Source organism: Uloborus diversus, chromosome 2 (genome assembly GCF_026930045.1).
Source record: "Uloborus diversus isolate 005 chromosome 2, Udiv.v.3.1, whole genome shotgun sequence".
Lineage (NCBI taxonomy): Eukaryota > Metazoa > Arthropoda > Arachnida > Araneae > Uloboridae > Uloborus > Uloborus diversus.
This window is the reverse complement of record NC_072732.1, coordinates 53,182,972-53,209,283: the sequence shown is the minus strand read 5'-3', so window position 1 is coordinate 53,209,283 and position 26,312 is coordinate 53,182,972. Positions and strand designations below refer to the sequence as shown.

At 31.6% G+C, this 26,312-nt stretch overlaps 1 protein-coding gene across 1 annotated transcript; it reads right to left on the bottom strand.

Moving 5' to 3' along the window:
* LOC129235137 (phosphoglycerate kinase 1-like) lies at nt 1–26,096 on the bottom strand. The gene is made up of 11 exons (XM_054868828.1): nt 25,888–26,096; nt 25,658–25,708; nt 24,575–24,727; nt 19,018–19,162; nt 13,956–14,059; nt 13,728–13,847; nt 12,402–12,516; nt 9,088–9,344; nt 7,141–7,241; nt 2,764–2,862; nt 1–352 (listed from the first exon to the last, which is right to left on the bottom strand). Exons 1-11 carry the CDS (start codon nt 25,947–25,949, stop codon nt 312–314), a joined length of 1,248 nt encoding a protein of 415 aa, XP_054724803.1. The 5' UTR covers nt 25,950–26,096; the 3' UTR covers nt 1–311.
* Nucleotides 26,097–26,312: the final 216 nt, after the last annotated feature.

Sequence of the window (26,312 nt, the reverse complement as noted above, 5' to 3'; positions counted from 1 at the left end):
TTGAAATGTTCACTTTATATATTTTATTCAACTTTTACATGCTTTAAATAATTTACCAGGCAAAAAAACCCTGAAATTTATAATACTATAAGACAGTTTTGTGTATGTAATAAATTAAAATGAATCAGTTCTGTTTTACAGTGGACAAACAAAGATGGATTTATAAAATCACAGAGTGGAATTTTATTTCAACAGACTTATAGCTTGAATACCAATATTTAAAAAAAAAATAATAAAAAAAATAAACAACACATTTAATATTTAGGAGATTCAAGCTATCTGAACACATTTAATTCCAAAGGAACTTCTCTTCAAGCATCAGTCAATGCAGCAACACCAGGTAAAGTTTTGCCTAGACAATTTAGAGGAAAAAAAATAATTCAATTTAATTTCGAAGAATATTTCACAGCATATGTAAAAAAACATACAGAAGCAAAAATCTTGAAAAAATTCAGTAACATGAAATGTGTAAATTTTTTTTTTTTTGGGCGGTGGGGGCGGGGGGACCCTTCAACTGCTGTTGCACTAACACCTTACTTGCACTAAATATTGAAAATTAAGGAATCACTATTTCAATAAACAATAGGTACTACATTTAACTAGAATCGTTGGGCACGGAGGAATAGTGCTAAATTCAAAATCAAGTTTAGTACAAAAAATTGAAAAGGGAAAAACCTACAAAAAATGCTGTTTGGCAATATTTATTGAAGAAAAAAAATTGAATGTTGACTCTCTCACAGTTTGAAAATTTTTGTTTCATTTAAATTATTTCATAAAACACATTTAGTGTTGAATGTTTCATCCTTAATGTTGCCCATTGATTCAAAATATTATTGAAGATTTTGTAAAGATTTTTCAGCACAGGCACAGTACAGGTTGGTGTTTTGAGTACAGTTTCATCATCCAAGTCACCAACTCACTTGATGAAAATAATTTTGAATTCATCTATACTTTTTATTTGATTTGCTAGTAATTTGTGTTGGTAAGCAGTTTACTTGACTAAGCATCTTTTATTTTCAGATTTACTGATGTTTGAAAGTTTCTCTAACCTTTGCCTCATATAGTTGCAACACATTAACACAGTTTTATCATTTCCTTAACAGCTTACCGTGCATGCATTTTTCATCTCTAAATTTCATTGTTTGATACCAGATTAGGTTGTAAAAGAGGCTGGCCTCATAAGCATAGTGATTCCCAAATTAAATAAATTAATGCATAAACTTTGTTTCAGCTGTAAGATCATTTCTTATGCATTGAAAAAAAGTTAACAGTAATCCCAAAACAAGTGCCTTCAAATTTTTTGGAAAATTTTGTGCTTTATAAACATTATGTTTATCATTTATAACTTCAGCACAAAAGGACTGTTTTTATTTAATAATTTAGTCGTTATTTTGTTTAGCTAGAAAATCTCCCATCAAGGTATGACAGATGAAAATAGCCTCTACATTGGAACGAAGCCATTGCCTGTTTGGTGATATTTTGATAGTTGAAATTTTAGCCCTAACTCCAGTGGATTAACCCTAAACTCTAGTAGATAGCATTTATTGTCAACTCTTTTTCGTTTCTTCATTCTCCTAAAATTAGTTTTACCAGTAAAACAGTTAAGTTACCGGATCCAGCTCAGCCTTGTCAAAATAAACCATTTCACTGCATGTCAAACCATGGCCCCACTAGATGGAGCTGACGTTTAACGGGCTTTGACAATTTATGACTTTTCAGTGTTAAACCGATGCAACTATGATCGGCTCATGCATCCACCAATCAATGTCAACATTTCAAAGTTTTTTTTTTGTTTTTTTTTTTGATTGGATGTCGCCCATTTTGACCCCAAGAGGCGTTGAACGGAACCCCTGCATAAACCAATCAAGGGCGCCCATATGCAAAATTTTAAGAGGGGGGCTTAGATATTTTCCCCACAGAAACCGATTTCAGTACAGATTAGAGTTATTAAAATTTGACATTTTCAATAACTTATTCATTAATTGCTGGAGAAAAATGATTTTACATTTTTGCAAAGAAAAAAGCACTAAAAGCAAGGAAGTTCTAATTTCAAAGGTGGGGGGGGGGGAAACTTGAGCCCCCCCTGGCCCCCCATATGGGCGCCCTTGCCACCAATCAATTGCAATGTAAAGGAAACAGGGGTTACCTGTAGCACTCACTTTGCTGTTATGAGTTTCAGCGATTGTCACAGCCAATAAGAATTAAGTGGGGCCATGGTCAAACATAACCAAAAAATATTATCAAATAATCATGCTATGGCACTAGTTTCGTTGATGATGTTAGCGTTACTCGATCAGTTAATTCGCTATTATATGTATGAGGATGATGCTATTTCTTCCCCTGTGATCCATAAGCAATTTTCATGAGGCCCGCAAACAGTAAGTGAAAGTCAATCTATATCATTTTCATAGTTGTAATTAAATTTATTAAAACTTTTGGATTCATCTCTTTTCACCTAATAAAATTATAATGAAAATATTATTTCTATCGTCTATGGTTCACTTGGGATTCGGAACTGTACCAAGTAGTCCTCGGTTGTGAAAAGGTTGAGAACCATTGGCCTAGACCTAAATTTTTATCAGTGGTTCACTCTTGGAAACAAGTGGATAATCACTGGCTTAATGTAATGAAATCCAAGCCATTAGCAATTAAAAAAATCAATAAAAGATACAAAAGCTAAATGAAACTGAGATTGAATGTGCTTTTTTGAAAATCAAGCATTTACAGTAAAATATGTAACAGTACAGTATGTACAGTAATTACCTTCCAGAAGTTCCAAACTAGCACCACCTCCTGTACTGACATGACTAACTTTGTCTTCTGTTTTCCATTTAGCACAACAAGTTGCAGTATCACCACCCCCTTCAACATAAAAGTTACCATTACATCAAAACTAAAATGATTGTAGTAACATAATAAAACTTGCCCATAATCACATTAGTAATAACAACCATTGGGTTAATCTTATTTATGAACTCTTATTGCTTAATTAATAGTAAAAAAATGTTAAAAAACTACTGCGCTACATTAGTTATTCATAAATTAAAGGAAAAAAAAACACGAGATAAGAATAGTACAGTGATCAAAGATCCTTGATCTAAACCAGTAGGCAGAAGTAACGCTCTACAAATAGCGACACAACTGCAGTACCTACATATTTTTGTTAAGTAGTGCACTATTTTTTAAACAAAGTAGAATAGTTAAGTAGGGCAATACAAAACAATAGCAGTTTGTAGCAATTTCTGGAAAATATTTTTTAAATAAAGTAAAAAAAAAGCAAGGTTCAAATGACTCTGTTTAGTACAAATCTTAAGCAAGTACAAAAGCACACTTAATGAGAAATGAGATTCTTAAAACATATAAACTGACCTCAGATATATAATTTTGACAAGTTTTTTTTTGGCATCATGATTTTTACATTTTGCCAATATCCACATTGAAAAGAGCATGGTTTAGAAAGAAAAGTATGTGAATAAACGATAACTGCCAATTTAGTACCGGGTATGCGTTTTCTGGCAGCCAAGAATAATGCATAGATGAATGTTTTATATTTCAATGATATTATTGTTTCTCTATTTACAAAATATAGAAGCTACTGTTAATGTCATAAAAGAGGATGATATAGAATTGCCCTGGCTGGCTTACAATAATTTTATTGTTATAGAAAAGTATGAAAATGGAAATTTTCCGTTTTATGCAAACTTGGACCGTTAAGCAAAAAGCTTTTGCTGTCAAAAGTCATTTGCATATAATTTATAAATGTAAAAGAATTTGGTACTGAAAATATATGCATCAAAATAAAATGCTCACTACAATAACATTAAGAAAAGAAATAAGTCATATATATATATATTTACTCAATATATGCACAAGGGGGGGGGGAACCCTATACATTAGCAAACAAGAAATACAACAAACTACCAAAAATTCAGCCTCTCAGCAAAATACTAGTTGTATTAAAAAAAGCATAAGAACTTTTTTTTCTGCAGGACTTCTTGCAATGCACAAAAAGTATCCCCACTTGAAAAAACAACTAAGTTGCATGCAAATAGAGGTGTACAGGGCCATTGCAAGGACAAAACTGAGGGCAGAGTAGGGCTCTAACTTTGGTGTTTCAATACAAGGAGACAACAATTGGAGGATCTCCCCACAGGCCCATGAATCATTAACAATAATTTGCATTAAAAAATCTTCTCAAAACATTAAAATTTCTATATTGAACCACTAAAAACTTCTTAGGTCATAATTTGACAATTCTTACACACTACATCAGTGAACCTGCAGGGTGTTTTGACCAGGGTTGGCAAGTTTCTGCCGAGGTTGTTAAAACCACTGGTAGAAACCAGTTAAAACCGGCATAGCAAAAACTGCTTTCTGCCACATTTGCGGCAGAAACTGGCAAAAACTCAAAATGACAAAAAATTAATTATTGACATACAATAGAAAGAGCAGGGAGAAAATAATTAGCTGTGAACCAAAGCACAATTTAATTACAATATTATCACAATTCATTACATTGTTTGGACCCTGCAGTTGCCCCTTGGAAAAGGTGGTTTCTAAAATCTAAACAGTTTTTCAATTTAATATTTATAAATGAGAAATTTTAGAATATTCTTTTAACAGAAGGCACTGCATCAGGAAACAAGCAATGTTCGTGAAACTTTCCTCTATTGCATTTTTTTTTAAACTGGACTAACTAGTAACTGGGGTAATGGTAAAAATTTGAGGAAAAAAATAAGTTTTGAAAAATGTGGCCAATTTTTTTGCAAAGCTGTGACATTAGGTAGAAAATTTACGTTAATATTGGCAAGTAAAATTCTTCTTCTTGAAGCACAAGTTAATTTCAATCACAAGCAGTTTAGATGAAGCATATGAGTGAGCAAATTACAATCAGTAATGCCTGTTTAATTCTGTATGTCACTCATCTTTCCTAAGCACCCATATGATTTTTTGTCCTTTGTTAGATTAATCCAAATATTACGAGCATCTACAATTGGAAAGTTTCCCCTTTTGAACTAAATCAAACGCACTAGCATAGGATTTTATTTTTTAAAATGAAGTGAAGTTTAATTTTTTTATTTTACTTAAACTAATATCAGTTAGTGATTACTTGAGTATTAGAGACGCTTTTAGGTTTTTGCCAATTTCTGCCAGTTTTTACCGGTTATAACCAGCTTCTGCCACTGGCACAGCAAAAACTAATTTCTGCCGGCAGAAAGCCAACCCTGGTTTTGACAAACCTGCACACATTAGTATACATAAACCTAGGTTTTTCATTTGAAATTTTTACAGGGGAGGGCAAAAGGTGCATACTCAATGATCAAAAAACAAGCCCACTTATAAGCAAAAACATTAATATTTCAAAGTTAGAGGGAGGTGCCAATTGATCCCCTAAATGATTGCTTGCATAAACCTGTGCAAAAACATTAGTACAAACGGAAACTGAACTAAAATGTTTTGACAAAAGAATAACACATTTTCCACCAAGAACTAAATGCTAGTGTAAGAGCAGAGGATGTGATAAGTCTGAAGAAGCCTTAAAATGAGCATCAGAACAGCTATAATACTGGGGTCTACATTTCTACAACTTAACTGTGGAAGCAAAATTTTAACAATTTTTCAAAGAATAGTGTCAAAAGATTAAATTTTAATGGGGTTGTTTCCAAAATTTTAAAAGTATTTTTTTTTTTGAAAGAGCATGCTTAAAAACACAGGATTTGACCATTTAAAAAATAGTTTGACCAAAGTTTAATATCTTTATTATTTTAATCAGTGTGCAGATTCAATTTCCTTTTTTATACTTCTGCACATATCACAAATGATGAAATGCCAGTCACTGATACCATTAGCGCAATATTTAGTTCGCTTCTTCACTCACATGTACTGACAACGATATGGTTGATAGTAAGCATAGAGTGCAATATTTAATTCACTTCTAAATTATCATAACCTGGAAACGCCGTAGACAGCAAGCGCCAGTGGAATATGCGCCAAAGTTCATCACTTGTGATGTCATAGAGATCAAGCCTTGTTTAAAAAATCTGACATTTAAAAATTAATTCAAAATTAAAACATTTTGAAAACAAAAGGTATTCCTTGCTCCATGTTTTTATCTTTTGCTCATTCTATCAACTTCAGTGACTAAGAGTAGTACTTTTGACTGATAGAAACAACCCCACTCTATTTCTTTCTTCTTCTGTTCTTATTTGTAGTATGCTGCTGAATTCTGAGAATGCTGTAATTGTTCCATAACTAGGTGATGCCCAACCTTTTTGTATCAGAGGACTGCATCTCATATCAAGATTAATCTCTCAGGCCGGAACAAATGAAATCAAATACATGTGTTTTTTTTTTAAATAGATAACATGGGAAAACACAGAAGAGGAAGTAGAATTACAAACTAAAAGCTTTTGTTATCATAACTACATGCCTATTTCATCAATATGAAGTTTCTTTTAAAAAGAAATTCGACTATTTGGCTCAAAATTTACAGCAATTATGGTTTTGAATGAAAGTGATCGGTAGTTTTGGAAATTTCTTGAACTTATTTTTTTATTGCAACATTGACCATAAAATTGGGATACATGGATAAGCATTGCAGGCCATCAGTTAGGCACCTACTGTCATAATTGGAAAATTTCTTTCATAGCTTTCAGCATAAAAATTCAGAATCATACTCTTTTTCTTTATAAGGACATCAATGACAACTTTTTGTTTTTCAACTGAAGTTTTCTTTGCAATAAGGAAAGAAATATCAAACATGTAGTGAAATTTATAACACAACAAATTTGTACAATTTACTTTCATTTCAGGTTTTGAATGTTTACATCTTATATTGACTAAACTAATCCTGATTAAAAAAAAAAAAAAAACAGTAGCAAAGGGTGATACCATTTTAACAGGCTCTGAGAGCAGCTTTTTCAAACAGGAAAGGTAAAGGGCACATTTATCGCTGAAATAGGGTAACAAGGTTTTATTTATCTTCAGAAAAAAGCGGGTAGGGCGGACAACAATTGAAATAACACAACTAAAGTAGAGGGCTCAATAACTAAGCGTAGGTACATCTGAAATTTTCATAAGATATTTATTATACTCAATTACGATATTTTGCATTTTAGTACTAAAAATGTATTACAATACCAATTATAGTTATAGCTCCACTTTTTGTCACTTCAACAACTTCGTCCATGACAGCTTTAGTCCCTTGAGCAAAATTTTCCCATTCAAAAACACCAGCTGGTCTGCATAAAAAATTAATATATTACTTATACTGTTATTTAGTATGCAACATGTTTATTAAAATGTAAAGAAATGCCTTCATGCACTTTTGCAGTAGATTTTTCTGTTTGGTGCTATTCAGTGCAATTTGTGCATGAGTGTAACTTATGATAATAGCAATGTAGATTATAGAAAATAATATTATGCCGCAAAATCAATATAACTATCAATGGTATTCAGAGCCATACAAATATATACATGGATATGGGTAATTCTCCAAATACCTGACATTTTCCAATCACATTTTTTAAAAATATAAAAATGCTGAAAAAAATTACTCTTAGTAGGTAACAACTTACTCTTTGCTAGGAACTTATTAAGAGAAAAATAGAGGGAACTCACTTTAACTATGTTACCATAGGCGCCCATATGCAAAATGTTAAGGCCGGAGGGGGGGGGGGGGGGGCTCAGATATTTTCTCCATGGTTTAGCAGGATATTCTTCCCCCATAGAAACAGATTTCAGTACAGATTAGAGGTATTTAAGTTTGACATTTTTAATAAATTCATTAATGGCTAGAGAAGAAATGTTTTTACATTTTTGCAAAGAAAAAAAGTACTAAAAACAAGGAAGTTCTAATTTCTAAGGTGGGATGGGGGGGGGGGCTTGAGCCCCCACTTGCCCCCCCCCCCCTTATGAGAGCCCTTGTATGTTACACCCTCAAAAGAGGGGTCAAATTTTCATATAGCCATAGACTGACAAGCAGCATCAGGAGAGTTACAAAACAAGGTATTAACCAGAAAATAATTTCGGGGAGAGTTTAAAAACTTTCATGCAGAGCTTTGTGCTATTTGTGCTAACGTTCAAGTCGTGGGGTTATCTATTATGAAAGCGTTTTATGCAACTAATATACATATGAAATACATTTGAGTCTTGGAACAATATTTTGGGAAATTAAATCCACTGATACATTTTTCATTTGCCAAATTTAACTTTCTTTTTCTCAATCTTATTTTCCAACTAATGTATTGGAAATAAATCCTTCTATTCTACCGGATGCATTACCAGTGCTTGAGAAATACTAGAAGAGTGATTTTTCTGGGACAGGAGTATGACACTTTTTTTTAGGACAGGAGTATGACATTTTCCATACAATTTGCCTGTTGCATAAGCCCAGGATTATAATTAAGGTAACTGTTATTTTCAGATTCTAACCTTAATTCAACTATACACTAAAAGAATTATTATTTTCTTTTAACACAAAAATGTTTCATGCCCATTTTTGAACTTCAAAGTTTTAGTAAGAACAGCAGACAAATCATATGAACTTCATACTCACGGAATCTAACAAAATGGTGATAATAAACAGTGTTGTAGCACAGGAAATCAAAAAATCCTTTTTTTTTAATCTATAATAATTGAACTCAATCCTAGGACAGGAGAATGACATGAAACCTGGGGACAAAGTTTAAAACAATATGCGTTGATGATTTAAGTAATTTAATTCATTTAAAGAATGCTATTTTACACCTTTAAGTATGTTTAATTTTGTACTACAAATTGAATTTGCGGAATGTTGATATAAAAATTTTAAATAAATTAAGTTCATTTGAAAAACGGCTGGGGACAGGCCAAAGTGTGACTTCCTGGTTATTTAAAAATTTTTGTAGAAAAATCTAAATGAGTTATTGTTTTAACAAGAGTAGACTAACATCAGATAAGTTATTTCTAACAATTAAAAAAATGAAAACACTTTCTGAGTTACACAATTTTGGTGTTAGGCTAATTTTGGAATTTGAGAATCACCCATTTATATTTTACAATATATTGAGAATTAACTGAAAATGGAACAGAGCATCAATACAGTACCCATTCCAGACAATGGTCTTTGCTCTCTTAATAGCTTCGCGAAATCGCTGTACACTTTTAGGCCCACAATCCAATCCCATAAAACCAGCAGGGATTCCAGATTCTACTGTTGCAGCTCCAACAGTTGCATTTTCAGCAAATTTGTCTGCAGTCACAAAATCTTCAGGAAGATGAATCTTCACACCATTCTTCTCAGCTTTTTGCATCAGGTTAGGAACAATTTTTGATCCTTCATCATCATACAGTGAATTGCCAATCTATCAAAACAATGGAGATTATCAGTACGCGCCAATCAAATGGCTTAAACATTGATCAGCACACCCAAAAGTAACTGCCCATAAAAAAAAAGGTTGGAATCAGATTTTTAAAATATTCTAATAGATTTAAAGTGAAAAAATTACTTCTGTAGTTCATATCAATATTGATTAACATTAACCAAATTTGAATTATTATAAGACTAACATTGTACACTAACAGAAGTTTTAGAACAATGAAGTTACTTTTCTTTTTTTTTCAGATAAATACATAAATACAATGTGTAAGTTTATTAATTGCTTTCAACCAGGGATTGCCGATATATATATCAGGATATATATCCTATAATTATTTTGAAAATATAATGATATTTTGATATTTTCGATATTTATTTTTTCAACTCCAGTACTTTCAATATAAAAATTATTTTAATTGTTGTAATATTGTTCATTTAGTATTTAAAATAACTAAAAAGTTATGTACTATATTTTTATGATGTATTAATACATCATTAATATAACAAAGTAATATAATCTTCCTTTCTTATTTTATATTCATAAAATTTTTAGTAATGTAACAATTTTAATACACATCAAAAGTGCCTAGTTAAACATTAAATGTTCAGAAAAAAAAAGAAAATGCGTTATGACTGTGCACCAACTAATGCGTATTTTTTATTTCTGAATTATATAACTGTCTAAGGAAAAATGAGTAAAACAGCTAATACTAAACTAACACCATTAAAATTGATAAAAATGTAAAATAAAATATTAGATATAAATTATGAAAGAAACATTACTTTTAAGCCTACATTTTGCAAAAATAATATAAGAAAATAAAGAGTGATAAAAGATTCATTTACTATTTTAGACTATAGTTCGTGCTGAATGAAAATTTGGGATATATATCAAAATATCAGATATATATCAAAATATCGGATATTTTCGAAAATATGATATTTTCAAACCCTGCTTTCAACTAATAAGAAGCATCACTAAGCTTCATTTTAAAATTCAATACAAAATAAGCCAAGATAAATAAAGTTGACTTTATTAGAAGAAAGATTATGAAAATGTAGGAAAAATTAAAATTTTATAAGAATTCAAAACAGAAGCATAACTGTAATAATGAAATTTTTTCAGAAGAGTAAAATAATTTTTACTGCATGCAATGTGTCCCATTTTGACAAACCAACGCAGAAATCATGACATATTAAAAACATATTTAGAGCAGAAATAAATGGTGAAAGTGAAGAATACTATTTTTTACATACTCAGTGACAAGAAAGCTTTTTGTAGATTCAAAGAACCAGATACCAACAAAGACATGCATTATTCCAGAATACGTATAGGGTAAAGTGGCCAGTGAATGAACACTTAAGGGAACTCCATTTTCAAAAATTCACAGCATTGTTAAAAACTAGAATTTTGTGCATGAAAGTAAAATCAGTTTAGATGATACAGGTACTAAGTTTTTTTAAATTTAGGAAAACTACCGCTTCTGCATCATGTTTTTTGGAGGGTTGAAATGTAAAAACAAAAGGTCCCAACAAAGTGAAAGAACACACCCAAACAGAGGACAAATAGCATTTCCTTTTGTGAAATTTATTAGAATGAAGTTACTACTTTCAATTTATCAAAGAAAAATGTTTTACAACCTTATTTTCTCTAAAAGATTACAATCTGTTCATTCACTGGTTGTATCCTTATGCTATATAAGGTAAACACACCAGTAGCGGCCACTTTAAGGGTACGTATACACTTTGAAGAAAGATATGAACAATAATAATGTGATGGTACTAAATGTAACTATCATATTGAATCAATTTTATTCATCAGGTTTTTGCGTTTAAAATAAAAAATGCCAATTCTTCGGATGGGAAAATGTCAGATGGCCACAACTGAAATGTTCAGATTTTGGAGTGGGCACTAAAGGATCAAATTTGAGGTTTGGGAAAAAATGTATAAAAAATTGAAATTCTGGCATTTTTAGAAAATGGGACAGTTAAGGAAGAGTTGGGCTATAATGCGCTCACTGAGTTTCAAGAGAGATAGTTAACATTGTAGATCCACAGTTTAAAAATACAGTCAATTCGCGATAATTCGAATCTAAAGGGGCCGACGAAAAACTTCCGACTTACTGCTAGTTTCGGTTTTTGACATTTTAATATTGAAACCATCGAATATTTTAATTAATATGTACATATAACAGACAAAATTACAGAGCTTAAAAGATTTAAGCATAATAGGCACAGTTTAATCGAAAATATTGAGAGAAAAAAATCAAAAGCATGATTTTGATTCTGCTGGAAATACTTGAATAGAGCTCCTTCTACTTCCTGGAAAGGTGTACATGTTCATTTGTTTCAAATTCGGATTCATGGATTCTACCGCTTTAGAAGTCTCTTTTTTTAAATACAACTGACAGAATACTTGCTTAGACATCTTTAATAGTAAAGAAAACTCAATGCCTCTAAGGAACTTATCAGCAAATGATCAAACTAAAGAACGAAGGAGAATGCATCTTAACTTAGGTCAGCCTTTGAATAAAGGTACAATCAGTTGACTTGACAACTTGACAGTTTAAAAGCAAATTCGTAGTCCAGCTACATGTCAAAGTGTAAACAGTACAGTACAACAAAAGAAAACAAGCTAACTCATTCCTGCATGTGTAACTCCTTTATCGCACATTGGCTCAACAGGTGCTCTTCTTGCTTTAGAGGTCCATTAGTTTTGAAGGTAATTTAATTTTTCTCTCATAGTCACTTCTTTTTTTTTATTCTTTTGAAATAAATTTAGAGTCATCTTTGAAAAAACTTCAAGTTAAAGAAAGTTAACTTTGAGATATTGAGAATAATTAGCATGGAATTAAAGACAAAGGGGTCGGGGCTTTATAAGATCTTTGAGTTATAGTAATATTCGAGTTATCGCCAATTAACTGTATACTTCACTATGGCCACTACTATTGTGCTTTAAACCTTTTAGTGGCCACTACTGAAGCACTGGCCACTACTGGTGTGTTTACCTTAGTTGAAGAATGTATTTTAAACATGTAGTTACCTCCATGTTGTTTAATACTTTAAGAAATGTGAATGACATTCCACCTCCAATGATCATTTCATTTACTTTGTCCAACAGATTTTCAATCAACAGAATTTTATCAGCTACTTTAGCACTAGAAAGGATTATTCAAACTGTAATAACAATAGGCACCTACGTACTTTCAGAGAAGAATTTTACAGGTTTCAACATTCTGATTTCATGCTTACTTAAGAAACTAAGAATTGAAAAACTTAATTTTTTAAAAAACTGTGCTCAAGTTTAGAAGAATGAAATTTATTCCTCAGGAGCATGAATCATAGCAGATTAAGCAATGTACATCACGAGAAAGGAAACAAGTTTTAAGACTATTTTCAAAGTACAAAAAACATACAAATATTTATTAGTTTCTTTAAACTTCACTGCAATGTACCTAAATCTACATCTATATTCACAATTGCCAATTTTAGAAAATGAAAAATTGGGTGCAATAAGACCACCTCCATTTATTATAAATTATAATCAATACATATTGCTAATTTCCAGGAACCTCTCTCGGCATAGGTGGCTGGTGCATGTGGGGGGGGGGGGGGCGTAGGTTAGGTGGGCGGCTTCCCTTATGCTGACCTTTTCTTGAAAGTTTGGCTATATTCTTATATTTAATCGGATGTTCAATTAAATAACTTTTCCTAAAAAAAATTATAATAAAAAAAAATCTAAACGACCACTGTAGACTCCCTGCTCCCCCCCCCTCCTAAATCAAAGTTCCATTTTAATTTTCATGAAACGAAAACATGAAAAAAGTATACAACATGAACTTATTAGGTCAATCCTTTTTTCTTTAAACATGTGAATCAATCAGCAATCATTTTTAGATAAATCATTAGCTTTGAACTTGGACAAGTGGGAGGGTAAAGCGCCTTTACTTTTGGAAGTGAGGGGGGCAGTTGTCCCCTTTGTCCTGACCCCATATGAGCCACCTTTGTCTTTAGAAATATTGAAAATCGAAATGAGAGAGGGATAATTAAATATCCAATGTATGAGCCTAAAAGAAAATGGTGTTTGTATGATGTTTATATTCAACATGCTGATGAGTTTAATAAAATTTATTCTAAGCAAAGTATTTTTTTAAGGGAAATAATATCTTTTTAGACTTTCATATAACTTCATTCTTTTCTGTTTAGGAAGCAATAGGAAAAATGACACCCCAAAAGGTGATGCTAAAAACTGGCTGTACATTTACTGCAGTGTTAAAATTCAATGTAAAACAAAAAAGGTACAATTAAAGTCTCATTAATGAGCTCAAATAGACATTCAAATTCTTACTGAAGTGAATAATTAGCTTACCCTCCTAATATTGCAAGGAATGGTCTGACAGGATTATGAAGTGCTTTGGCAAAATATTCCAATTCTTTCTTCATCAAAAATCCAGAAGCTTTCTGAGGAAGATCAACCCCAACCATTGAACTAAATAAATAAAATAACATTTAAAAAATTTCTTAATAGCGAAAATTATCTGAAATTTTTGCATAGTCATGTATTTTTTAAGCAGCTTTAATTATTAAATAATTTCACCTATGAGCTCGATGTGCAGTCCCAAAAGCATCATTAACATAAACATCACCAAGTTTAGTAAGGGAAGCACGGAACGCAGCTACATCCTCTGGTTTTGCTTTCACCTGCAAGACATAGTTGAGGCTCTTTAGTTTTAAATTGATACAAGTGTTATTAATATCAGGGTTGCCACAGAAGTTTAAGAATTAAATTCTCCGAGATTTCCAGGTGGTTTTCAGAAAAATTCCAGGTTATTTTTCAATGTCCACCTTCTTTTTGCAACATTAATATATCAGGGTTCATACCCTTTAGGCAGAAAAAAATTCAAGCACTTTTCAAGTACTTTTCAAGGTAAAAAATTTTGTTTTCAAGGCAATATCATAAATTTGTACTAAAAATATTGTATGCAGATTTCATTTACTACAAACACATAGAAATAAGGCAATAATACAAAAAAGTATAGGGAAACAAAATTGCTTTTTCTACAACGAGAGACGCTTTGATGAAAGATCTACTGCGTTGAAAGTTTTTCTGAAAATGTTTGAAAAGTTTGGTCATAAAGAGAAGCAGATACCAACAGGTTTAATTTTGAGGTTTTTCAAAGGTTGCAGCAGTCAGAGGTTTGTATATTTTCTAGAATCAGCAAATTAATTAACTTTAAAAAAAAACCTTTCATAAGTGCTTTTAACTTTTATGGGAAGAAACTAAAATACCCAAGTTCAATGGCATTGCCAGAGAGGAGTTTTTGAAGTCACTCCCCCCCCCCCCCCGGCTTCAACATTTATTTCCAATAGCTATAAAGTGGTTTATTACAATATGAGGGCGGTTAAGACAAAAACACTAACCAGAAAGTTATTTCAGTTTGCACTATTAAGTTCTAAAAATATTAGGTTTGCAAATCATTTATAAGTATACAAATCAATTATTCGTATGTATTTATTAGCTGTTCAGCCAATAAGGCATTTCAACTGTCCTCGAGTAAATTTAAAAATTAGGAAGTAAGATAAGTTGATGAAAGTCCACAGTCCAGTCTCTACACCTCAATATATATAAAAGCAGCTTAAGCAGTGATAAATACTCTGAATGTAAACTTGAGCCTATTCAGCTTTCATTGATAAACTTGCAATAGACAATACTGTGCAAGTTCAGATTTATAGAGCCATATTTCGAAATTGAAAAGATTCACAAGAAGTTGACATATATTATGACAAAAGTAGTTTTATTTTGGGGAAAAAAAGAGTTATTGTTGAAATTAGAATTTAAATTTAGAAAGGCAATAATAGTCAGGTGTAATTGTAATTTGTGAGTTCATAAAAAATTACCTGAAAGTTTCAAAGAGCAAAATGGGGCAAGGGGGGGGGGGGAATAATTTTTAAAACTAAGACCCTGTTACTTGAATATACATATGTACAACAATAACTTTTGCTATGCATACAATTCATAAAATAGTTTATTAAGTCAAAATATTCTGCATAGAAATACCATGCCCAGTGCCTGTTGATAACCAGCAGCAGGCACTGGGCCTAGCTAGGCTGGTACTGGTCAATTTAGTAGATCCAAATGAAGATGAATGACCCTCCTTAAGCTATCTACCCCTTTGCTGATTAAAGCCTCTTTCAGTAAGCTCCAAGTACCCACAACCTTAATAAAGTAGTAATTTTGAACATTTGAGGAAAAGGGGAAAATTGGAGATATAGGGAGGTAAAAGCATAAAAACGAGCACTAGTGGATTTCATGTGAATAATCATAACACAACCACCCCTGTTATACACCTTATTTATTTTAGCAGACATAAAAAATGATGTACTTATAAATAAAATTATATAAATCAACTTTATATTTAAAATACAAACTTTAAGTTAATTTGTTAGGTGCTCAACTGCTGAAATTTAAATTTTTTTTTTAAATCTGTTATGACCAAAAATTAGGTAAAGATAATCATTCAAAATTGCAAAAATAAATAAGCAAATAATTAAACAAGACCAAGGTAATAAATTCTTTAACTCTTTAGTTATTAAAATAAAAAATAAAATAAGCTAATCTGATGTAGCAGTGTCAAAATAACTACTAATTGCCAAAAACATAAAAATATTTACAAAATGCAAAGGGATTGAAATCTCAAACAAGGGAAGCAAATTTTCGCGAATTAAGTTTAATGTTGTCATGTTTCCCATAAAATAAACTTATATTTTACTGAAATTAAGCATAAAATATGCTAATCTACGGTAGCAAATATGAAAATAACATCCGATTAGTGAATATATTTAAATATTTGCAAGATGCAAAAAGATTGAAATTTCAAACACGAGAAGCAATTTTTCGCAAAGTCTGTGCTTGTTCGACGTGGCATGTTTCCCATGAAATAAATTTATTTGTTTTTTATTAAAATTAAACAAAAAATATACTAATCTAAGGTAGCATATGCGAAACTAACATTTGATTAGCCAAAATGTTTAAATATTTGCAGGATGCAAAAAGATTGAAATTTCAAACACAAGAGCAATTTTCCGCGAAACCCGAGTAAGTTCAATGTTGTCATGGTTTCCAAATTAATTTCTTTGTTAATTAATGAAATTAAACAAAAGATAAACTAATCTAAGGTACCATATGTCAAAATATCTTTCGGTTGTAAAAAACATCAAAATATTTACAAGATGCAAAAGGATTGAAATCCCAAACACGGAAGCAATTTTTCGCGATGTTGCATACTGAACACATGTTCAGAAAATTGCATTTGTGAAATACTTTTTTAAAACTTCTAAGCACAATTCGTTGATTTTTGAGAGAATTTAAGCACTAAGAAACTTTTTCAAGGTTTTAAAACTTTTTCAAGGTTTTCAAGCACTTGAAAATGAACTTTTTTTTTTCAAGCACTTTTCAAGGTTTTTCAAGGGCGTACGAACCCTGTATATGTATCTCAAATTTTGATAAAACTCACCTCATTTTCAACCAATGGTTATCAAATTTAATTTACTCAAGTTGAAATAATCAAAAATATGTACTAACAAAAGTGAAACAAATACCTATAATTGAGAATTATGAAATAACGTAAATGCAGCATATCTTTTAGACTTTGGCCTGTAAAAAAAATCATGCATCATTTAGCTCCACATATTTCCCCTCTTTGTAGCTCATGAAGCAGGGTTGTCCCCCTCCCTCCTCAATATTTCTGAATGATTTTGTGCTTTTCTATTTTTAGCCCTCTTTTTTTTTATTATTTTTTAAATACTTATTTACCTATCTATTTATTTTTAATTATTATTATTTTAAAAGAAAAGTTCTGTGCTCCGCTAATGAAATACACACAAAATAAATAAAGCAAACCAACATAAATAATTTGAATAAAAACAAATCAATGAATGAATTTGAATCAAACAAATTTAAATCAATAAAAAATTAAAAATTCTCCCCAGGATAACATGAAAAGTTTTGGGCGTATGGTAACAAATAAGGTATCAAATTGTTCAGAATTATATTATGTATAACATATATATTTTCCAGAAAGTCAAAAATTTTGAAGGTTGAAAGTCCTTAGACCCCTTAAGAACTTCTGATGCACTCGCACACAAGACAATGTGCTGCATACTCAAAATAGTAATAATTTCAGAATTGCTGATATAAAAAAGCATTCAGACAGAGCAAGCCTGCTAACTAAGAAATGAAAATATACCTTCTGCACATGTCCGCCAACTGTAATGGCTCACCAATGCCAGAGAGTTGATAAAAAGAACTTCAGGGGGAAGGAGGAAGTTGGAACCACAAAACGATGAATGGCAGTTGGCAGCGGGAAAGATAAGGCGGAAAGAAATTATTATTGAAGTTATATAGTGCCGCGCTAACTAAGAATGATCAGAAAATAAAACAAAATCCAATGACATTTCCAGAAATGTAGGTTATTTTTCATTTTCCCGGACCATTTTAAGTTTTCCTGGTGCGTGGCAACCCTGTAATACACACATATTAATACAAGAATTGAATATTGAGAATTTTTAAAAGATAGTAACTGTTTTGTTTACATATTTGTAACTGCTATAGGTTTTTTTTTAAATACAATATGCTTGCAATTAAAAAGATGAAACTTAAAATGTATGAAAAAATATCCCACCATTGTATCAATTATGAATGGATGAGTAATTGTAAAACACACACACACAAAAAGTATAGGCAGTCAGTTGCAAAATCACGTAATTTTTTTTTCTGTTCAATATTTCTTTTTTTTTTTTTTTGGGGGGGGGGGGGGGGAAGGTAAAAGCATTTATTAGGTGAAACTGAATTGGGCAAAAAACTCTGAAAAATAAGTGTCTAAGGAAACTGTCACACTCCCCCCCCCCCCCCTTGAAGTTAATATTTTCTCAAAGAGTGGGTAGGTTAGATATCAATTAACAAAATTGGACAAATTTTATTCTAAACCTTTAACTAAATTTGAAATACTTTCATAATGCATGAAGCCAGAGAAAGAGGATTCTCCTATTTCATTTCACAATTACAGTATACAGAAAATGTTTCACAGCACCTACTTTTTGTTGGAAGCAGTAAGGAAGAATTTTACTTCTTTTGTTTATCAGCCTTCTCTCTCATACTCTCATTTGTGATCTTTCTTCTTTCCTGCATTTGAAACCACTGGTTTGCTATAGTTTTAACATCAGCTTTGATAATTCCACATGAAAAGTTTTATATGCAGATAACTAACTCAACATGCACATTTCTATTCATTTAAAAACATTAGAATTTTGGGGCAGTGCTATAAGAGTTAATTCTCTACCAGTGAAATATTTTAAAATTCAAGCTTTGACATTACCGAGAATAGAAAAAAACAATGCAATTTTTGTTTTGATTACTTTAGGGTATAAAATGATAAGGCAGTGACTAAATTTTGATGCTGAGCAATGCAAAATATTCTACACACAAAACAAAAGATCAAATGATAAAATCAATTTCATAATATTAAGTGAAAATATTTTTGTTCCTATACTGTAAAAAATAAATATAGGATCGGATTACACAAAATGAGCAGAGCACTTCATAAAATAGCATTTTCTGATGAGGACAACACTGAAGAGAAGATATATATCAAAAATCTTACTTTGGCTCCACTTGCATCAACACCTTTTCCTTCTTCCGCAAGATGAAATCTCAAATTTTCTAAAAGGATGACTGAACCATTTGCTGGATTTGCACATTTTGCTTCAACTTCAGCACCAACACAGTCAGAAAGAAATAGTATATCCCTGGGAAATGTTTTAAATTATATTAAAAACTAATGGCAAATTCAGTAGAATTTCAGTTGACTGTGGGGATTGGAGGATATGATTTGCACCAGTGTTAGAGTATAAATGTGGTTGCTACAAAACTTGATCTTTACCAAATGTTAATAACAGTGGCGTATATATGTTTTTATTTTGGAGGGGGCCCTTACAACCAAGATTAGCACCCGTCCCCCACCCTACTTTTTATTATATATATCAATTTTTTGAGGGAGAGCAACAGTGCCCTGATCTGCCCATTTTTTCGACACGGGGCAAAGACGCATCCAAAAAAGTTTTAGAATGATACTCTTGTAAAATTCTCGCTCTTGGTGGGTAGAGGAAGAGGGGTCAAGGTGGTTCTCCCCCGGAAATTCTTTAGAATTGGAGTCCCAAGAACGCAGTTTTAAACTGTCTCGGTGATGCTACGGAGAGGAAAAAATTTGGGGAGCCTTCTGCAGAAATTTTTAGAAATTGAAATTTTAAAAGCTATATTTGTTGAACGAAATTCATCACCCTTCTGCCCAATTTTTTGCAATTAAAGTTCTAAGAACGCAGTTTCAGACTAACTTCGATGAAAATGTTACGGACAGGGTGGTTCTGGTGCTCTGCTCAAAAACTATTTTGAAATTCAAGTCCTAAAAAACGAATTATTAAAGAGTCATTTGGTGATACTATGTGGAGAGATTTAAATACTTTCCAACTTAAATTTTCGAAATTGTAGTTTTTTAATTTTCAGATTTCATACGGATCAACGTACCTTCGTCCGAAATGTTTTAGTAATTGAAGTCTAAAAAGCATGACTGTGGACCGTGTTTGGTAACTTTTCAGGGTTTGGGCCATTTTTCAAAATGGAAGCTCCATAACATCCATAAATAAGTCTTAAACGATTTTCGATGCTTTCCGATGGCATGGCGTTTGGTTATTGTCCCCTGGAAATTTTTCGACAATGAAGTCCATAAAACGAGGTTGGAGAAGGTCTTTAATGGTTTTAGTGGGTGGAGGGGGCTTGCGAAGTGTAGCCTTTTTAAGACTTTCTTACTTTTAGACCGAATAGGAAAAAGAAAAAAAGGGGGCGGGGGGGGGGGGGGGAAGGGGGGGGGGGCTGGAGGGGGTGAAAGAAAGAGGAGGTCTTGGTCGTAATTGCCTGATCAACAGTCTAACTTTTGAAATTGTTCATTTAAAGGTTCTTTTCAAAATCAATTCAGATTTTTTCCCAACATTAGGCAATCTTTGGAAAGGAAGAGTTCAAAAACCCTCCCCTGAAAGATAAAACGCAATTTCAAGTCATCTTTTCAGACGTTTAGAGGTAAGTAGCGGTTTTAGGGATCTTCTTCCGAAACTTTTCAAAATTGAAATCTTAAAGGCACAATTTCAGACTATTTTTGATAGTAACCTTAGTGAAATAGTGGGTTGATTCGGGGATCCTCCTCTAGAAATGTTTTAAAATTAATGTCCGAAAAACGATTAAATAAAAATAAATGCGTTTTTAGGACATCAATTTCCATTATTACTCCAACCGAACAACTAAAAGTTATTTTAAATTTCATGCAGGGGACGAGAGAAGAAGAGAAACATTTTGAAGACCCTTCTTATCAGACTAACTAGGAAGAAAGAAAAAAAAAAGGGGGGGGGGGGAGAAAAAGATGGAAACTTAATTTGCTAAGCAATAAGCTGCATTGGTTAAAAAATTTTCTAATTTAAAGAATTCTTTTTGAAAGAATTAAGATTTTCCCCCCAATATTATTCGCTTTTCTTTTTGTTAAAATAACTTCGCTTTTCCCAAGATACAGTTCTTTTCATGAGTAAGGGACGTACAGATCCCCTGACCCCTTCTGAACACTATTGCCTAGTGCCATCTTAATGCAGGGCTCCCAAACTTTAACGATTCTCGGCACCCTTTGAAGAATTAGAATTTTCTCTCGGCATCCTAGTCTAGTTTTATATGCATTTTATTGTTACTATGGAGACTTCGCGGCACTTCTCACCTCTTCCTGAGGCACCCAGTTCGGAAATCTCTGACCTAACGTATTATAATTATTATTATCACTACCTTTTTTTTTTGTAGCTAGAACTTTGGAAATTATTTGTGAGCAACTAAAACCAAATGAGAATATGACAATGCTGTTGTAACAATATAAAACAGCACTGACATATCTTAAAATTTAAAGTTTAGTCAAATGTTATTGAACTTAAATTGCTCGGTTGTATATAAGGTATTTTTATGAGCCACCATGTAAGAGAATCATTATTAATAAAAATATTAGTCTCTGAAAACAATAGAACACATCAAAAACCAGGGTTGGCAAGGTTTTGGACACTACGGTAAAAACCATGGTAAAAACCCTGGTTTTTACCGTCCTGTCCAAAACCCTTGAGTCCAAAACTGTCCGAAAGTGTCTAAAACTATATTTTTAGATAAATTGTATTCTGTGAGAAAACATCAAAACAGAATAAAAATTATCAAAGTAATGTTTTATATTGAACATTAATTCAATGAGAACATTCAACTTTTTTTATGCAGCTGATTTATATCTAGTTACATAGAAGTTGAATTCTTGATTAAAATCAATTTGTATGCATGAGTTTATTTAGTTATTATTATTATTATTTTGATATTAGTAACCTAATTTCCCTATGTTTATGCGTGTGTGCAAATGAAAGCAGGGTTGGCAAGGTTAGGAACAGGGTTACCATACTGTTCAAAACCCTTGTGTCCAAAAGTGTCCAAAACTACTTTTTGATAAACTATATTTTGTAAGAAAATATAAAAACAGAACAAAATGTGTCAAAAGTATTTATTTATTTATTTTTTTGATTATTTAATATATTTATTTTATGCGAATATTTAAGTATAAATATAATATAAATATATATGCAGCTTATTTATGCAGCTGATTTTAATCCAGTTACGTAAAAATTGAATTCTTCATTAAAAATTCCTCATTTGTATGCAAGAGTTTTTTTCTTTCCATAAACCAAATTTTTCGACATTTATGCATGTGTGCAAAAGAAAATGTTCAAAATATAGTGCAATAATTGATTTAAATGCAATAAATTACAATTTTTTAGTTACAGAATGTACTATATTTAAAATATGAACTAAAAAAGAATAGCACAAGTTTTATAACATAAGTATTTAATCATCAATGTCTTGTTCTTTAATCTATGATTTAAAGAACAACTTTTGTTAAAACATCATGTAAAACTTATTTGCAAAAACCATTTAATTATTTTTTTTTTGCAGCTAAATATTGCACATTTAATAACATTCCTTTGAGTTATAAATGGAACTGAAATTAGTTGTCTTGGTAGTGTTGTGAATTTCCTTTCATAACTCTATCAACTGTTACTAAAGGAAGTTTTTATGTAATAGTTATTGGACTTTTTTACTAAAATACTTTTTAAATGAACATTTTGCAGAAAAATATTATCCAATACTCATTAATTAAACCTCATTAATATCTATGTTTATGCATTAAGAATATTGCAGTAAATACGAATTGATTAGATTACATCGCTTTAGCTTTAGCATAGTTTTGGACAGTTTAGGACACTTTTGGACAGTTTTAGACAGTTTTGGACGGTAAAAACCACCTGTCCTGTCCTAAACCAGTTTTGGACAGTCCAAAACCCAACCCTGTCAAAAACTGTTTCTTACTATTTTTTTCCTACCTTAATGCATGATTGCATTTAAGTTAGAGAAAATTACAAACTTCAACATTGATAGAAATTACTAAGCTTGAAAAGCAAAGTTCTTAATCAGCTGTTGAAAAGATTAAACATAATCAAAAACTGGACAGAAAAAACTTGTGAAGGTAATGCAGCACCAGAAGATCCCCCCCCCCCCAACATCTAGGGCTGATAAAATAGTTGCACAACAACCAATGGCAATAAAAAAAAATTTAACTAGCCGCTTTTTAATTTTCTAAATGGGACTTAAAGTAATAAATATTTTATTGAACAGTTTTAATATTTTTAATGGTATAAATTTCATTTTTTGAATATTCATACACTAAAAATCCCTGTATTTATAGAGCCACTCACTTGCACCAGTTCTTCTATTTTTTTAAATATAAATGATAAAAGCTTGTAGCTGAAACAATTGTTCAATTATTTTTAAATTCACACGTTAAATATTACATTTCTTAAAACTTGCTTGTTTTCTTGTTGAAACTTGTTGAACTTGCTTGTTTTATGCTGCTCTTCTCAGCAAGTCAGCTGACATAGGAATAGGAGGAAAAACTTTAAGTTAGAAATTGGCTCACTGGGGGGGGGGGGGTATGGGGGTTGTCGAAAATGAAGAACAAGTAAAACAGCTTAAAGAGGATTTAGATCATATTACTCAGTGGGCAGATAAATGGGGTATGGCAGTTAATATAGGGAAATGTCAAGTGCTACACTTAGGTCATGGACATAAGCGTATGAGATATCGTTTACAGGGTTCAGTCATAAATCAGGCAGAAAATGTTATGGATCTGGGTATCTTAATAAATCAGGACTTCAAGTTTAGTCAACAGTTCAGTATTGCTAGTAACAAAGCCAACAAAATGCTTAAGTTTATTAATAGATCTATTTCAAACAAATCTAAGAAGGTTCTTCTGCCTTTATATAGGAGTTTAGTAAGACCTCATTTGGAGTACGCTGTTCAGTTTTGGTCGCCTTATCTGTAGAAAGATATTTTTGTATTGGAAAGGGTTCAAAAAAGGGTAACTAAATTAGTAAGGGGACTCTCAGATTTAGATTATGATACCAGACTTAATAGGCTTAACATGTATAGCCTGGAGCAAAGGAGAGTCAGAGGGGACATGATTCAGTTATTTAAATTTATCAAAATGAAAGATGTAAATGGATTAAATTTTTGTGGGGAAAGCAGGACAAGGAGTTATTGTTTTAAGCTATTTAAATCTCAGGCTAACTTGGAAATTAGGAAAAACTACTACTTTAGCAGGGTCCTGGGCACTTGGAATAGCTTACTGGAAGAGGCAGTAACGAGCAAGGGGGTGGATAGCTTTAAGAGGGCCATTGATCTTCATTGGGGACTTATTAATCGACTAGGACCAGCCTAGCTGGGCTCAGAGCCTGTTGCTGGTCATCACATTTGTATTTGTATTAAAATATAATTTGGCAAATGTTGTAAAACTGCTCCTCAATATCAGGATTTGAGGAACAGTAGTAATGAAATACTGATTTTATGCGCCTTGCCCTTGAACAAAACCCATGATCATATTCGCCCTAGCCCAGATAACTTTCTGTTATGAACCAAAGAATGAGAAATCATGTGAGACGATATATGATTTCTCACATGATTCTTTCTATCTTAAAGAAAAATTATGCTCTCAAAACTCTGATCTTATTCAGAACTTCCAAAACTGGGTTCAAACTTTCAAAAATTACCTTCCAAGAAGCTTTTTCAATTCTTCAGACACAACTTTCAATGAATACTTTTCATTCCTTTGTCCATCAGGTCTTCCTAAATGGCTCATGAGAACAACAGACTTTGCACCTTTTTCTAAAGCATATTTAACAGAATCTAATGCAGCTACAATTCTAAGATTGAGAAAAACATAGAAATAATTGTTAAGTCAAATATGATCAAAATTGGAAAACACTAGTTTTCTCCTTAATATGTAAACTGAACTTTATAAATTTTTTTTCAAAACTTACATTGTCCCATAGTGGAATAAGATAGAAATGATTTGTTGAATGTTTTGTTAAGGTCAGATTGCAAGCCCAAGTTCTGAATTTTTTTTTAAAATTAAATTTTACAATTTCAGTAAGATAAGGTCTTTTAAAATTAGAAATGGTAATTATAGCTTTTACACCCTTCCTAAGGCGAAAAAAAAGTGAATGTAGAATAAACAACTGCTGAAAGATCATACCAATTCAAAAAGTTAATTAAAAAAGACATAAAATAAAAAAAATTGTTGCAAGGATAAATTTAGATTTGTATTTAATTTTAATCTGTACTTTATGATAAGTAACTGAGGGTTTAAAATTAGGTGAAAAAGTTGTAGACAAACTATGAAACGAATACTACTTTTATGCAACAAAGTAACATAAAACACACCATTAATTTTAAAATCTTGTGCTTAACCAATGTTGTTTCCTACTTTTACTTACAGGCAAAGTATAGCTTGGCTAAAGTAAAAATTAGTAAGTTCCTATGAGATGCACATGACTAACTTACGAAAGTACTAGAGTCAGAATTTTTGTCAGTATTGAAATATATTGGAAAACTTTTAATTGATATCTTTGAAAGTTAAGGGTACAATAAAAAGTAAAAAGGCTAACACAACAAAGTCTAACGAAGTTTTTTTTTTTTGGAAAATCTTAATTGCACATTCCGGTTGCATTTCAAAGAAAAGAACTTGGAAGATAAAGTTATCAAAAATTATTTATACTTTTATTATACAAAAACTAAAAGAAAAAGTTAAGACTCAAAAGAAAAGGACATTCAAAGTTAGAAGTAGGTCATACCTCTGATTATTTGTAATAGCTCCTTCTTTAATTGGCACGTTAAAGTCAACCCTGTAAAAATAGGGGAGAAAAACGAAACGAAAAGCATTAATTAAAAAGGAGTGGCACAATCATTATTTCATAGTTAATGCTCATTCTTTGTTATAATACAAATGAGGCTGTTGCTTCAATTTTAATTCTAAAGCTATATTTGTTTTAGTTTTGACAAACAAAAAAATTTGACAACATACCGCATAAGAACTCGTTTATCTTTTAAATCAACGGCGTCGATGCTCAATTTCTTCAGAGTCATAATGAATCTCTAGAATATAACCAACAATGTATATAATTTTTTAAAAAATGAGAAAAAGTGCCACAGTTCCAAACAGTTTGTTACTAATTCGCGCTATAAACTGAATGTGAGGTGACCTTGCTTTTCTGCTCGAAGTATTTAGTTTTCGTACGACAAGGTGACTTAATGTTGCCAGTACAAGATTTCATAAAACCCTAAACGCTTAAGTAAATGAATAAAATGTGAAACTCAATTGCTGAATCCCCTTAGATGGTATACAATTAATGTACGCCAAGTTTCTCTTAATGATATTTTATATTGATAAATCAGAGAACTTAAATAGGTAATGGGATACTTTCACGCCGAGAAGAAGAACACCGCGGA

Excerpts from the sequence above, each read along its gene's own strand:
- LOC129235137 (XM_054868828.1), bottom strand. The coding sequence starts at position 25,949 with ATGACTCTGAAGAAATTGAGCATCGACGCCGTTGATTTAAAAGATAAA. Across the intron at positions 24,728-25,657 it reads GCTATTACAAATAATCAGAG|AATTGTAGCTGCATTAGATT; the intron begins GTATGACCTACT and ends TCTCAATCTTAG. Across the intron at positions 353-2,763 it reads TAGTTTGGAACTTCTGGAAG|GCAAAACTTTACCTGGTGTT; the intron begins GTAATTACTGTA and ends TAAATTGTCTAG.